At 43.5% G+C, this 16,714-nt stretch overlaps 1 protein-coding gene across 2 annotated transcripts in view; it reads right to left on the reverse strand.

The window, feature by feature from the left end:
* Window positions 1-16,714, reverse strand: part of tll1 (tolloid-like 1) — a 268,042-nt gene that overhangs the window by 159,143 nt on the left and 92,185 nt on the right. For both annotated transcript variants that reach the window (XM_067991164.1, XM_067991173.1), the window contains exon 2: window positions 2,571-2,681. In XM_067991164.1, the coding sequence (XP_067847265.1) occupies window positions 2,571-2,681 (111 nt within the window). The remainder of the gene's footprint in view (window positions 1-2,570; window positions 2,682-16,714) is intronic.

The following is a 16,714-nucleotide window of genomic DNA, read 5'->3' on the forward strand; positions in this document are numbered from 1 at the left end:
GGTTTCCCAGATGTCTTTACGATTTTGGCATAAGGACGTCTTTTTTTTTTGTACGTTTCCTGCTCGACAGGCTGGCTCTCAGTCAGACAGGAGAACAGCCAGCGAGAGGATATGAAAAGGTGTTAGATGGCGGGGGAGGTCACAGGGATGGGGGCTCAGTCATTGGGGATCATCAGAGATTGTGAGGGGGTCGGTTAACCACGTTTGTAGGGTCGCTGCAGGTAGGCTTGTTGGGCCTGGGGAAGCACTCCTGCTCCTTCTGGCCCACAAGCTGTGCTATAAAGGCATTTACCTGCAGTTTTGGGCCTTCGGGTAAGCGTACTCCAAGGCGGCCTTCGAGACACACGACAACGCAAAATCGTCGAGCACAAATTGATAGCCAAGTTCCGCACCCATGAGGACGGCCTCAACCGGGATCTTGGGTTCATGTCACGCTACACGTTACCCCACCAGCGAACAAATGTTATCTGTTTTTAATATAATGGGTCATTTGCTGGCTCTCTCTGCCTTCCGGATGTTTCTGCCTCTCTCTGTTTTTCTTCTCTGTTTTTTTTCCCTGTTTGTTTTTTTGTTGAATGTGTATTCGGGGGTTCTGCAGGTGACACCTCTCTGTCTGAACACGGTGATTGCCTTGGCAACGGGCAGTTGCAGGGGCAGTCTGTAAACACCATATATTGTTCTATATGTATAAATGCGTAGGCTTCAAGGAGATCCTGAACATTTACCTGAGGAAGGAGGAAGTCTCCGAAAGCTTGTGAATTTAAAATAAAATTGCTGGACTATAACTTGGTGTTGTAAAATTGTTTACTATTTTAAGAAGAACAGGGAGCTCTGCTGTCCTAGCCAACATTTCTCCTTTAGTCAACACCACCTAAAATAAATTGACTGGTCATTCATCTCATTGCTTTTTGTGAAATGTTATTGGCACAGAATGGCTGCCATGTTTGTCCACCTAATGAACGTCAGTCATTTCAAAAGTACTTCATTATATAAAATGTTCGGAGATGTTTCAATGTGAAAATGCAAGTATTATTTTATCCTTTTTTTTCAGTCAAGACTGTACAGTCACCTGAATACAGAAAGATCTAAGTAAACTGTGGGGAATTCAATAGGTCACTGTCAGACGACTGTAGTAGAATCCAGGAAAAATATAGTTAGGTGAGCAATGTACATGCACGATATATTTGTGGTCACTGCTGCCTGCAGGAAAATAACCATTATTTTTATAAACATGAAAATTTAAAAATGGAAAGAAGACTTGCGTTTATATAGCACCTTGCCACAGATCTCAAAAATGTATCAAAGTGCTACACATGCAATAAATTCATTAAAGTGCCATGGCTGTTGTTATGTAGACAAACACAGCAAAATCCCACAATCAGCAATGAGATGAATCTGATTTGGATGGTGTTAGTGCAGGGATGAATTTTAAGCAGGACACCAAAGAACTCCATGGTTTTCTTCTTTGACCAGTATAGTGGGATCTTTAACATATGTTTGAAGGACCAGAACAGGCCAACAGGGCTTTAGATTTTGGTATATTCACAAATGGCTGTAAAATCAGAAGCACCACGAATCAGGCATGCTGATCTCAGTGCTCTATTCTCCAATTTGCACACATATTGATTGAAACTCTGTGCTGGAATTGGGAATAATGTCTCATTCAAAGGACAATGGGGTAAATTTTCACCTTTACCACATGGATGGTAACTTGGCGGAATAGATCGCCCGCCTGTTATAGAGCCCGTCCGATTGGCAGACCATTGATTTCCTCTCCTCCAGATTACTGCATATGTGGTGAAGATGAATATTTACCTCATTATCTCAAACAAAGCATAACTCACTCAGTACTACACTGGCGTGTCTGTCTAGATTATGTACTCGACTGCTGAATTAGGGTTTGAACCTAAGCAATAATGGGGCTTTAAAAATCAGAAGTGTGTTTAACACTATGATGTCCGTTCGCTGCCACTAGAATGCAATTTATTTTTCTTTCCCGCCAATTTTCTTCCTTCCCTCTCCCAAATGTGTTCATTCCTTGCTCAGTTCCATGAAAAGCTGGTTACACTCTTCATTTATGAACCTAGACAGTGAGTATCACATGCCTACCTCCAGGGGATGTCACCAGACCCAGAGGTGCTAGAGCCACTTGTAGGATCCCTACTTCTATCTCGGCTGAGATCAGCCAATTCAGTACAGTCCAGGAATCGAACCCGAGACCTTCCTGGTCTGTAAGACTGAGCTACCAACTAAGTAATTGAGGGAATAGCACAAGAATTCTTCTAAGGTACGTAAACACATATTTGCAATAACATAAATGGCAATAATTTTCAGTCACAACATTATTTTTGAAAGTATGCAAACAACTTTTAAAGTATTTTATATGTACTATAGAGCAATGTATTTCATTAAATCGCGGACAACACTACCGTAATTTTCCTAATACGAGCTGGTGCTGGGTGAGGTACATTGCCACCAGTTCGGAGTCAGAAAATTTAGGCATGGTTCTTTCATTTGTTTAAGGTTCCTTTTAAAAAAAATATTGGTCACATGTATGCAGCATACATTACCTGTTGTGTGTCCACTTCTGTCTAACATGTGTCTTGATAAATCAATTGTCCTGTCAATATGAAAGAGTTGCAAGTCTTCTTCATCTAAGGCAATATCTCCCCAAAACGCAGCTTAAAAACAAAAACAAAATCAATTCAGATAAATGAACAAAGCTATGATTAACCAGAAAAATATTAACCTAATAGAAATAAGCAGCACATGGAGATTAATAGTTTGGCTCCTGATCAGTGCTAACAACACCTCACAAGGTTATTTCCTTCCACCCCATTTTTTCCCCTCCTGTCTTGAAGGCATTGGTTCACACAAGGATAAAGTTCCACGAGTAGTACCCGAGCCAATTGGAATCATTCATGAGTGAGGCTAAGTCACTAGTCTATTCAATCATTGAAGGCATGAGGCCAGCCTGATCCTGTCCTCAACCAACATCCACACACATCCATTTTCACCAGGCGTCCCTAGATACTAATCAATAACAGGCAGTAGTTGATTTAGTCAATTAAAGGGATCTACTTCTCCCTCCCCAGTACTTTTTAAGCTTATTTAAAAATTATCATTCCCTTGCTACTTGTTGCAGCCTATTTTATCTCACATTCTGAGAATTCCCATGGTTCATCCCATTAGTATCTGCAGTAATTATAAATAGATCAATATTTGTAATTTATTATCTGCTGATGCATGTATCTGATTTTCAAGTGCAGATGGAAAAAGTGGCAATATCAACAACCTGACTAGTGATACAGTAACTTCTGTCACAGATTACCACCCTCTCTAACAGTATTTTTGGTTTGTACATATGTCAAAAATTGTCAGTTATTCCTAAAGAATAGCTGGCTATTTTTGACATGTACAATCAAATCTGTCAATGTTTGCTCTCACTCCAGCCCACCACATCAAAAGTTTAATCCCTTTCCCCCTCTCAGGATCTGGTATTCTGTCATTTCCCTCATAGCAGCTTTGCCTCAACCTATCTTCATGATCCTCCTTCTCTGCATATCTCCACCTCAAAGTCCCTCCTTCCTTCCAGATGATGGTCAACTTTAAACAATCCCCACTCCATCCTTTCCCAGCTCAAGTCCTCAATTTGCTGGCTTTTACCTTTCTACTGGGGATCCTGCTCCCTTCATCTCACATCTCACAGCACAACGTGAAAAACCATGAAGCAGAGCTGTTCTGGAATCCCAATTGCTATTGACAACCACTGTCTTCAGAACTGCCAGAATGTTCCCTCTTGCACGATGAAAATGAAGCCTTAAAGGAGGAGCAGGGGTCAAGCAGTTGAAGCAACAGAATGGGCAGCCAATGGTATTGAGATTGGTAGCGTCTGGGCATAAAGGGGGCTTAAAGCTGATTCTAGGAAGTAATGAAGATAAAAGGTTTGAGAATCAAGTATCAGGGGTAAAGGAGGTGATTTGTAAAGAATGGAGGCAGGGGAGTATTTCAGAAGCATAGCGGGGTAAATTTTTGTGACACAAAAAAGATGGGATGGGAATTTCAGAGGCATCAAGGTGGAAGAGGAGATGATGAAAGGAGGAAGAGAGTAAAATACTGCAGTCAAGGTCAATTAGGATCTGCCACTCTCTTGTCGTTAACATTGAAGAATTCACTTTTTGAGAAGCAATTTGTAAAACTTCAATTTATTCTGTAGATGTCAGTAAAAATTCCTGATGTGCTTTGCAATTAGAAGAAATGACAAGAATTGCTGTGGCACTCTGACAGCTATAGGCACTTTTATATTTAATGTGTGATCCCTGGCAGCACTCAAATGCATACCTGCACCCTCCCCCCACAGCTCTCTCCTCTTCATCTGTAACAGTGTTGCTGCAACTCAAAAAACAAATCTTACCATTAAAAGCTGGTAATTATCTCGACTGGGGTGTTTTTATTGACATGGTTTCAAGGCCTGGTCATCCTGAATGATCAAAGCCACGTGCATCTTTCAATGACCTCAAAATAACCTTAGATAGCAGGGTGACAATAACCATACTTACACAGAAGTGACAACCTTTTCTGATATGCTTCTTGGTAGCTTTCTTTCAAATTTCATTGTCTAAATAGCAGGGCAGAGTATGACTGCTACAATTAGCAGTGACCCTATTGCAGTATCAAACCTCCATGTGGGGGAACACCTGGCCAGTTCTGATTGTCATGTAATTAGGTTTAATCTTATTGGCCAATGTAAGACTGCAGCCAATCTAATGGTGATCCCAGATTTTAAGAGGGCTACTTTTACACAAATGGTTGAAGATCTAGCAAATGTTGACTGCGGAACCCTACTAGATAGGCAATCAAGTACAGAGGACAAATAGGTTCTATTTAAACCATTCTCAAACAGAATGAAGCCATGTATGTTCAATGGTTAGAAGAAAGGCATGTGGCAAAACATGGTTGACAAGGAATGTGCAGAGGCAAATTCGATTGAAACAGAAAGCATTCTACACACTTAAGGAATTTAACTCACAGGAGAACTGGGAAAGGTATCACATGAAATTAAGGGAGACAAAAATAGCCATAAGAATACCCAAGAGATCGCTAGAAAAGAAGATGGTGCACAATCGTGGCAATGATAGCAAAAGCTTTTTCAGCTATGTCAGAAGTCAGAAGACCATTTAGGGCCACTAAAGGATACTTTAGGGCAGATTCAAACTGATTCTCTCTCCAGGTTTGCTGCAGATGACTAACTCATAACAAAAAATCATTCAATTCACATAAACAGACCATTGGGAAGATATGTAAATGAGATATAAATAACATGCTAAAATACATTTGATGCAGCATTGTAAACATACAAAGATATATTTCTAATGTTAGCCCGCTTATCTTTAAAAAAAACTTTGATTGTTACTGGTATTATACCTTATATATTCATGTGACTTCCCACCCATGAAACAATATCACAGCTGGATCTGCTCTCATCACCCACTCCCACCAGCAGCTCCTTGCTTGATATACTAAATTCTCTAAACAGAAACTTGTGTGGGCTCAAGTATCGGATTAAAGTTTTACAGTTTGTTGTAGAACTACTGAAAACTTTTACTTCCATAACTAAATTTCAAAAGAAAATGCAACCCTTAACTGAAAGTCAGCGCCATATTCTGCTTTAAAATTGATACGCTATAAATGCCGGCATTGAAAGCAATGTCACATTTCAGAACACAATTCCATTAAATGTCATTGTTTGGGAGGAACATATTGATGGTGTGTAAAAATGCGAAGACTATAGTTAATGGATTTTGGCTCATCATTTATTTTTTTAGAAAAAAAACCCCTTTCCATATAGCAGATTTCAACAGCTAAGGGAATTATTTTCTGAAAATTAGGTGTTTTTTTAAAATCCAAAACAAGGAATGGATCCTTGCACAAAGGCAAGATCTGTTTTCAATGGGTCTTATCAATGAATATAATTGGAACTCACTTTGCAACCTCCAGGTATGGGAAAATGACACTGTTGAGTGCAATAAGCAAAATGACTTCCCGATTTCAGCCTGCATGCGCCCTACCTCCACTTCCTAGCATCTCCAATCATGGGGCAGGCTGAAATTAATCAAACAATCTTGTATAAGCACAGTGTTTGCAGCCAGTGCAGGTGTCATTTTGGGCACTGCAACCAAATACAGTCAGTAGTTCACATCACTTTATTATTTATATAGTTAGTGTAAATTATCATTACTGATGTTGGAAAATATTGAAGCACATTTTCCTCTTTAGTGCCAGGGTATAAAAGTTTACATAGAATTTACAGCACAGAAACAGGACATTCGGCCCACCTGGCCGATGCCACTATTTATGTTCCACACGAGCCTCCTCCAACTTTACTTCATCTAACCCTATCAGCATACCTTTCTTTCTTTTCTCCCTCATGAAGTTAACTAGCTTCCCCTTAAATGCATCTATGCTATTTTGTGAGGGTATCAAATTCAGGCAAAAGTTGCTCAATTACATTCCTCCCCCATTCATTATAATGGAAGGTAAATCATAAGCAGCTTTTGGCCAAATTTGTAGTAAGTGCTTCCACCCCACCAAACTCTTAAACAATCGAACAGAACAATCAAAGGCTCAGAACACATTACAGAAAATGTACACCCACCAAAGCTACTTTTAGCCTGATATGCACGTGGCCATCAAAGCCACAACTTTCTATTAATGTTACAGTTAGCAGACAGATGGTTCAACTTATACAGTCAGATGGACAGTATCAGTTCATATTTTATTTTATCTCATTTGCTTTTTTTGCTACGTTGCTGGGCACAAATTGGCTGCCATGTTTCCCTTCTTAGCAACAGTGTCTACACTTAAAAAAAAAGTAGTTCATTGGCTATGAAGCACTGTGGGACATCCTGAAGACATGAAACACATTAAATATTTTTTTTCTTCACATACTCACTAACGGTGCTGACTTGAGTTTGCAATATTAAACAATGCTACCTCAATTGCACCAGCTAGCCCTCACTTACCTTGGTCACCAGCACTTCTTGTTTCCTTAAAAAGTTAGAATATTATTGCAAAGACACTAAATCTGTATGGTAATGTTCTGAGTTTTGCAGGAAATCAGAGCATGCAACCTGCTTTACATGGCCTCAAACACTTAATCCAGCATTGTAACACTAAGACACACAGACCAGAAGGTCCTAAGTTCAATCCCTGATCTGTGTTAAAGTAGCTGGTCTCAGTCAGGGTGTTAGTGGAGATGATACAATTCGCTTCATCCCTTACAGGGAGGGGAAAATTAAGACAGGGTTACCCCTTCTGATTGTCAGCCAGTGACCCCTACTGAAACGTGCGTGTGTGTGGGGGGACATCTGGTGAGGATAGATTTGAGGTTGGTGATGCCCTCCATGCTCAAGTAGCTTGCCAATACTCTGGGCTCAGTCATGAAGAATGGGCACTTGGATGAGGTACCAGTGGGCTACCAGCAACTGTAGAATCATACCCCAGCAACAGTGAATGCCTTAAGCAGAGAAAAGGAAAAGCTGTGAAGAGGAAAATAAAGGGCCCAATAATAATGCAGAGGCGGGATTTAAGTGAGAGGGCAGTGCCGATAGCAGGTGTGAAATGCGGAAGATGGTGGGATGTGTGGGAATGTCCAATTTCAACATGGGTACCGAATTATCATTTTACTTTCGGATTTTGCGTCTGTAGTGCGAGTGTTCTTAACCCCATTTATCCATCCATCACTGTCGCTCACCCCAATCCTTATGCAATGTGATGCATCACCCTCATCGAATACACTGCATTCATTGGGTGAACACATGCCTTACAGTCAATCATAGGACTGTCGTTCCCCCATTGAAAGAGAAGCGAACACAAAATACAAGGTAGAGGGAGAGGACTGGAGGTGACCCGCCACAGATTGTGCAGCTGACAACTGCAGAGGAAGAGGCCATGGAGATCAGTGGCATCTCTGCATCCCTGACCAATGGAGATGGAGAGATTGGAACTTCGCAGCTGCCTGGTGACAGCATTAAATATCTCCGCCCCACATCTCATACAAAACTCAGTCACGTTGACTCGATTTTAGCACCGAGTGAAATATGATCATCTTAATTATGCTAAGTAGCAACATTTTTACATTGCCATTATTAATTCATATCCGTCTCTTCTCGCGAAGAACAGCAGCCCATGGCCCGTCTGGATGACAATTCCTCAGAGGAGCTGATTCCTTCTGAGGGTGCTCTGTCACAGGACATATACTTACCAGGCACCAGTGCGGATACGAGCACTTTGGTGGGTCCTCTTAGACAGTTAGGTGGATTTTCACCCGGTAAGTCACAGTTCACAAGTGAGCACCGCCCAAACCTGCGACCTCTACCACCTAGAAGGACAAGAGCAGCAGGTACATGGGAACAACACCACCTGCACGTTCCCCTCCAAGTCACACACCATCCCGACTTGGAAATATATCGCCGTTCCTTCATTGTCGCTGGGTCAAAATCCTTGAACTCCCTTCTTAACAGCACTGTGGGAGAACCTTCACCACACGGACTGCAGCGGTTCAAGAAGGCAGCTCACCACCACATTTTCAAGGGCAATTAGGGATGGGCAATAAATGCCGGCCTCGCCAGCGACGCCCACATCCCATGAACGAATAAAAAAAAAAATTAGCAGAGCGTGGTGGTAGGGACAGCTGTGGAGAGTCCGTTGCAGAGGGCACCGTCCTCTCTAAGCTCTGCTCGGCTGAACATGGGAATGCTGAACCCCGGGGGCCATTGATGAAAAGGAGAATCATAGAGGGTGAGCAGCAAATTTGCAAAGTACTGGCAGTCGTCGCATGCACACTGTTCACAACAGCAGAGAGGATGGAGGAGTCCAGCTCAGGCATTTGTGGATTCATGTTGCTGGCCATCGCGAAGATGTGTTCCATGGATAGAGTGGCCTCTGCCGTGGAAATTCAATCATGGCAATCAAATCAGTCGCTGCAGACCCTGACCATGGCCAAGCAGACTATGGATGCCCACATGTCTGCTGCCTTAAACAGGATGACAGATACCTTAGCCATGGCCTTACAAGGCGTAACTGATTTGCACTAAGCTGCTTCCCCGCAGAGAGGTAGGAGTGATGTGTTGCTGGCCGAGGAGAGGGATGATAGCGAAAGGGGACATAGAAGTGGGAACTCCACTCAAAGCGCTCCCACAAACCATTGCCCTCCCCTCACCCTCAACTAGTACCCGACATGCTGCCTCCTCTCGCAATGGCCGAGTCTGCTCTACACAGATGCAGGTGGAATTGTCTTCGGCCAGGCCCTCACAGGCTCCTACGCCCAGAGGTGTCAGCCAAAAGCATCTCAAAAGTCAAAGCAGAGTACTGAAGGGTGCCTCCAGACCTGTCCAGGCACCTGAAGTGCATCTTGAGCATGCCGATGGCTTGCTCGAAGACACATCTGGTGATGATATGACTGTCATTGTACCGATCTTGGTGTTCATTGGTGGGGTTTCTCAGAGGTGTCATCAGCCAGATTTGAAGGGGGTAACCTTTATCGCATTGCAGCCACCCCTTAAGCAGGTTCGAACAGGTCGAGGATGTTGGACTGCCGGAGCATGAAAGCATCATGGCAGCTCTCAGGGAATCTGGTGCAGACCTGCATGAAGCTTTTCCTGTGGTTACACATCAGCTAAATATTGATGGAATAAAATCTCCTGCGGTTGACGAATGCCCCGGTTGATCTGGTGGTGCTCGGATTGCCGCATGTGTTCAATCAATGGCATCCTACACCTGTGGGAAGCCAGCCAGAGACGTGAATCCAAGTGCCTGCTCATCCTGGCTATTGATATCACAGGGGAAGTTTACATAACTCCCAGCCCTGGTAAACAATCCATCAGTCACCAGCCTTATTTATTTTTGTGCAGCCGACTGGGAGATCCTTGATATGTCTCCGGTAGCGCCCTGGAAGGAACTAGAGGCAAAATAATTGCCACTGGTAATGCATGGTCACCAGGTCCAGCAGGTAGCAGGTCGTCTTTTAGGAGGATCAAATGTCTGCGATCACCTGACATAACAATCTCAGCCTCCAGAAGCACTGCTCTTCTGAGAGATCAAAGAAGCTGAGCCTCTGTCTGCACACCCTGTTACGTGGGTAGTGCCTCCTGCGAACTTGACCCCTCTGTTACTCCCTTATCTGCTGGCCACCTGCAGCTCCCTCCACAGCACGATCTTGCTGCTGCTGATTGTCTTCCTTGTCCAAAATCCAATTTAAAGCAGCTATGGCGCTACCCATCCTAACGTTCTCTGTGTGAACGACTCCAAACTGTACAAATACATCTGTCACAACAAGTACTCTCACCAAACCGTTGGGAACTCAGAAAGCAGCTTTGAGCACTGAGCCTTTATTCATATCGAGACACGTGACCTTTAACCATCCCCATGAAGTGCCGCTCAATCTCGCCTCCATTTAACTGCTGAGTTTCCCAAGCCCTGGGAAACCTGTGCAGGAGGCGTTAATTTCAAATTGCTGCCAAAATCTCATGAAAGTACCCTCGTTAACATATTATAATCACTGACCCGTCTCATCGGGCGGGTTACAAGGGCGCACCCAAACCCACTGCGATTAAACCGGAAGTAGGTGCATTCGCGGTGGGTTGGGGTCGGGTTTCAGATTTTTGCAATTTTAATCCCTCAACCGACCCTCTCACGCCCGTCGTGGGAGAATTAAAACTCCCCTCAAAGTTTCTCTACTGACAGAAGTCCAAGGTCGGACCTATGTCTGTGAACAGATGGAGGCGCTTCACAATGCACGTCATGACACTGTGATGTACTTTGAGTTTTGGAGTGTTGTACTGACCACAGGTGTCATACCAGAGCCAGTATATAAATGCTACTGCATCAAACTACCTACTGGGTGAGTAACACTGGAGGTTGAGTAACCAAATCAGAATGCAGCTTAGCCAACTAAATTTAGATTTTTGGGCCAAATTTGTTGTCAAAATGTTTGTACAAAATTGAAGTGAGTTTCAGCTCCATATATTAGAGGCACCTTTTCATTTGAAAGTTCTTCATATGGCAGGAGTTGCTCAGACTGCTGGCAAACCCACAAGAGACTAGATTAACAGTATTGATTGCTCATATAAATTTATTGCCCCCTTCCCCCCATTTCTATTATAGCCTCAGCAACAACAAAAATATCCACAGGGTAGTAGTGAAGCTAGAAAGAAAAAGGGAAAAAGTTAAGCTTCCTGTACAACTATGTAAAAGTCAATAATGGAAATGAATAATAAGTTTTGTTCCTTGTCCTTTTGCTAAACTATCATTCAAATTCAACTGGTCTTCTTGAGGCCAGATGTTCAAACTACTGGACCAAAGCCAACATGGTTAGCGAGGTCAGTTATTTCTCACATTATATTAATGATACATCGCTAGGAAAATGTAAAGTCTAGTCAACTGGAGTATCAGAGAGATTTCAAGCACCTGTTTACATTATCCTAACTGTTTATTCAAACTGGGTTGAAATCCACACTAGACGGTTCAATTCAAAATTTACTCTGATCCATTGGCTGTGGAACTATGTAGCTCTATCTATAGTCTTCTGCTTTTTGTGTATAGCATGAAGGTAGCCTTGTGTTGTGACTCCATTGGGCTAGTGCCTTTTTCTAAGGTATGCATGGTGCTCCTCCTAGTATGCCCTTCAACACTCCCCACTGAACCAGGATTGGTCTCCTGGTTTGATGTGATGGCAGAGTGAGGGATTTGTCGGGCCATGAGATTACAGATTGTGGTGGATGCGCAACTTTGGGCTGCTAGATCTGTCCTTAGGCTGCCCCCCTTAGCATAGTGGTAGTGCCATTACAACAACAAGAAGAAGAACAACTTGCATTTATATAGCGCCTTTAACATAGTAAAACATCCCAAGGCGCTTCATAGGAGTGTTAGTAAACACTGAGCAGCATAAGGAGGTATTAGGACAGGTGACCAAAAGCTTGGTCAATGAGGTAGGTTTTAAGGAGTATCCTAAAGAAGGAGAGAGATAGAGAGGCAGAAAGGTTTAGGGAGGGAATTCCAGAGCTTGGGGCCTAGGCATCTGGTGGAGCAATTAAAATCGGGGATGCGCAAGGGCCAGAATTGGAGGAGCACAGAGATTTCAAAGGATTGTAGGGCTGGAGAAGATTACAGAGATTGGGAGGAATGAGGCCATGGAGGGATTTGAAAACAAAGAGGAGAATTTTAAAATCGAGGTGTTCCCGGACAGGGGCCAATGTAGGTCAGCGAGCACAGGGGTGATGGGTGAACGGGACTTGGAGCGAGTTAGGATACAGGCAGCAGAGTTTTGGACGAGCTCAGGTTTATGGAGGGTGGGAGATGGGAGGTTGGCCATGAGAGCATTGGAATAGTCAAGTCTAGAGGAAACAAAGACATGGATGAGGGTTTCAGCAGCAGATGAACTGAGGCAGGTGCAGAAACGGGAGATGTTACAGAGGTGGAAATAGGCGGTCTTGGCGATGGAGCGGATATGGGGTCAGAAGCTCATCTCAGAGTCAAATAGGACGCCAAAGTTGTGAACGGTCTGGTTCAGCCTCAGACAGTGGCCAGGGAGAGGGATGGAGTTCTGGCTAGGGAACGGAGTTTGTAGCAGTGACTGAAGACAATGGCTTCGGTCTTTCCAATATTTGGTTGGAGGAAATTTCTGCTCATACAGTACTGGATGTCGGACAAGCAGGATGACAAATCAGAGATAGTGGAGGGGTCGAGAGAGGTGGTGGTGATGTAGAGCTGGGTGTCGCCAGCATACACGTGGAACCTGACTTTGTGTTTTTGGATGATGTTGCTGAGGGGCAGCATATAGATCGGAAATTGGAAGGGGCCAAGGATAGATCCTTGGGAGACTCCAGAGATAACGGTGTGGGAGTGGGAAGAGAAGCCATTGCAGGTTATTCTCTGGCTACGACTGGACAGATAGGAATGGAACCAGGCGAGGGCAGTCCCATCCAACTGGACGACGGAGGAGACACATTGGAGGGGGATGGTGTGGTCAACCATGTCAAAGACTGCAGACAGGTCAAGAAGGATGAAGAGGGATAGTTTCCCACCATTACATGCTGGAGGGTTTCCTCACTATGAAACAAAGACTTTGCCTGCACAAGGACTGCGCAGTTGTCACTCCCGCCAAACCTATCATGGACAGATGTGTCTGCAACAGATAAGTTAGTGAGGATCAGGTCAAGTTGGTTACTCCCTCATGTTGGTTCCTTCACCACCTGACGCAGGCCCAGTCTGGAAGCTATGTCCTTGAGGACTTGGTCAGCTTGGTCAGTGGTGGCATTACCAAGCTACTCGCTTCCCTCAGTGTTTCCTCCAAGTGATCTTCAACACGGAGCAGCACTGATCTGATAGTTATGGGGAGGCTGTAAGTGGTAATTAGCAGAAGGTTTCCTTAGCTTTGCTTGACCTAAAACCATGAGGCTGTCTGGAATACAGAGCCAATGTTAAGCACTCCAAGGGCAAAGTGCACCCAACTGTATAACACTGTACCCCCATCTCTAGTAAAGAAAAAAAAGAAACACTTGCATTTATACAGTGTCTTTCACAACCTCAGGATGTCCCAAAGCACTTTACAGCCTGTGAAGTACTTTTGAAGTGCAGTCACTGTTGTAATGTAGGAAACATGGCAGCCACTTGGGAACAGCAAGATCCCACAAACAGCAATGCGATAATGACCATATAATCTGTTTTTAGTGATGTTGCTTGAGGGATAAATGTTGGCCAGGACACCAGTGAGAACTCCCCTGCTCTTCTTCAAAATATTGTCATGGGATCTTTTACGTCCACCTGAGGGGGCAGACAGGGCCTTAAGTTTAACGCATCATCCGAAGGACGGCACCTCAAAAAGTGCAGCACTCCCTCAATACTACACTGGAGTGCCAGCCTAGATTTTGTCCTCTAGTCTCTAGAGTGGGACTTGGACCCACAACCTTCTGGGTTAGAGGTGAGAGTACTACCACTGAGCCACAGCTATGCATGGTAATGGAGGAGGTTGGGATGTAGGCTGAAAGATATGATTCCTGAAGAACAACTGTGTCATGCTGTTGCTTAACTAGTCTGTGGGTCAGGACTCCTAATTTGGCCAACATCCCCAGATGTTAACAAGGAGGACTTTGCAGGCTCGACTGGGCTGGAATTGCTCAGGTTGTTGCCAATAGGTCCATCTGATATTTCTCTTATGTTTGTATCCTGTGGCGACTGTTTACAAATAAGTAGCTTGCTAGGTCACTTCAGAGGGCATTGGATTGCCTGGGCACAGACCCTGGAAAATTTCTCGTTAAGATATTGTGGGACTGCAGTCACATTTAGACCATGATGTGGAGATGCCGGTGATGGACTGGGGTTGACAATTGTAAACAATTTTACAACACCAAGTTATAGTCCAGCAATTTTATTTTAAATTCACAAGCTTTCGGAGGCTTCCTCCTTCGTCAGGTGAACGATGTGAAAATGAAATCCTCGAAATGTTGCTTAACTAGTCTGTGGGTCAGGACTCCTAATTTGGCCAACATCCCCAGATGTTAACAAGGAGGACTTTGCAGGCTCGACTGGGCTGGAATTGCTCGGGTTGTTGCCAATAGGTCCATCTGATATTTCTCTTATGTTTGTATCCTGTGGCGATTTCATTTCGAGGATTTCATTTTCACATCGTTCACCTGACAAAGGAGGAAGCCTCCGAAAGCTTGTGAATTTAAAATAAAATTGCTGGACTATAACTTGGTGTTGTAAAATTGTTTACATTTAGAACAGACTGGGTACATCCCTTCCCTGAAGGACGGTAGTGAACCTGACGGGTTTTTATGGCCAGCTTTTCTGGTGATCAGTTTTCCTGGTGCTACCCCATAAATTTAGTGAATTGACTTTCACAATTTATCATGGTAGGATTTTGAAATCGCAACCTCAGGGTTGCTTGTCTAGTACTGTAGCTACTACCCTACCCTTCTCGACCCCATACTGATAGAGCTCTGCATTTAGTTCATCCCGAATAGATGAAATCCACTAGAAACATAGAAATAATTTATTTTGAGCAGACACCTCACCAGTTCGGATTTTCCAGCAGAATACAAAGGAAACATCCTTCTAAGCCACTCTACTAACTCTGTCCCTCGAACTTCTGGGATTTCCCACCAGAAATGTTGTGGGGGTGGGGGGCAGAGAATACATGTACCTAAATATAGATGGTTGTATAGGTGTGATCAAACACTAAGCAAATGTCAGATATACATCATGGAATCTTACATCACAGAAGGAGGCCATTCAGCCTATCGTGCCTGTGCCAGCTCTTTGAAACAGCTATCTAATTAGTCCCACTCCCCAGCTCTTTTTCCATAGCCCTGCAAATTTTTCCTTTTCAAGTATATATCCAATGCCCTTTTGAAATTATTATTGAATCTGCTTCCACCACCCTTTCAGGCAGTGCATTCCAGATCATAACAACTCACTGTATAAAAAAATTCTCCTCATCTCCCCTCTGGTTCTTTTGCCAATTATTTTAAATCTGTGTCTTCTGGTTACCGACCCTCCTGCCAGTGGAAACAGTGGAAACATAATAATTTCTGTCAGTTGCACCCTAGCAACACTTAACATGAGGACTATCTCTGTATGCATCTTGTGTAAAGCTTTGCTACATGCTGTGGAGGGAGCATTTACAAACGAAGGGGCTGGAAAGCCTATGCAACCGATCATGGGCCAAGGTGCCTGTTTTAAAAAAAAGTTACAAACATTTTTAATCTCAGCCAAGCCTAGCAGGGCGCATTACATGGCAGCAAGCCTCTGAGGCCACCCTCACCCCACTTCCCCACTCCCAACTCCCCTCCCCCACATCCACTTCAGGCACAGTCCCCAGCAGAGGCAAGGGAGCCTGAGAAAATTAATCAAATGACTCTTACACTGGAAAAACAATTGGGGTCAGGGGTGCATCCTTGTGATATGTCCTGCCCCTTCTCACTTCTGCCAGTGTAATGCCCAAGTGGAAAATCTAGGCTAGTGTATTTATAATCACAAAAACAAGAGCCGGATCACATGGTTTTCAATTTATTTACTTTTGGTTTTCAATTTATTGGTTTCCTGTGTAGACTATAAACAATTATTACATTTCTTATTTTTATTCTGGAGTTCAGTTCAGAGCCGTTTTACTTTTGCCATAACCGTTATTAGTGAACATAAGGGTACCGAGAGTACTAATGCAAACGTAGACTCTATCCCCTGCTCTTCTCCTCCAACCCCAATCTATTCCTTCTAGTTGGTAGGACTCAGATACACATTGACTTACAAACTCTACATCCTTGATAATTAAATCTCTTTGCACGCTTGGTTTTAAAATTGTTTATAATTAAAATGCATATGAAATACTTGCTTTTTAACACAGCTTTAACCTGTCCAGGAAGTTCTGCTAGGCAAAAATAAAAAAATCACCAACAAAATTAAAAATTAATTAATTTTGATAAGTTCACTGAGTTCTATGTGTGTTGCAAAGCTGCCTGTTAATTGGTGTGTTCTGTTCAATGATCCTCTGGTGGTTCCAGTGACAGTTTCTTTGGCACTCAGCCACAGTGATGCAATGGAGCGGTGGGTTTGGCCTGAATAAGCTTGTGGTCATTGAAAGAGCAAAAATTCTGCATGTCTATTACCCTCTCCCCTCACCCTTTAAATCTGGCAATGATTAGTATAGGAACAGATA

The sequence above is a fragment of the Heptranchias perlo genome, chromosome 1 (genome assembly GCF_035084215.1).
Source record: "Heptranchias perlo isolate sHepPer1 chromosome 1, sHepPer1.hap1, whole genome shotgun sequence".
In the NCBI taxonomy this organism is placed as follows: Eukaryota; Metazoa; Chordata; class Chondrichthyes; order Hexanchiformes; family Hexanchidae; genus Heptranchias; species Heptranchias perlo.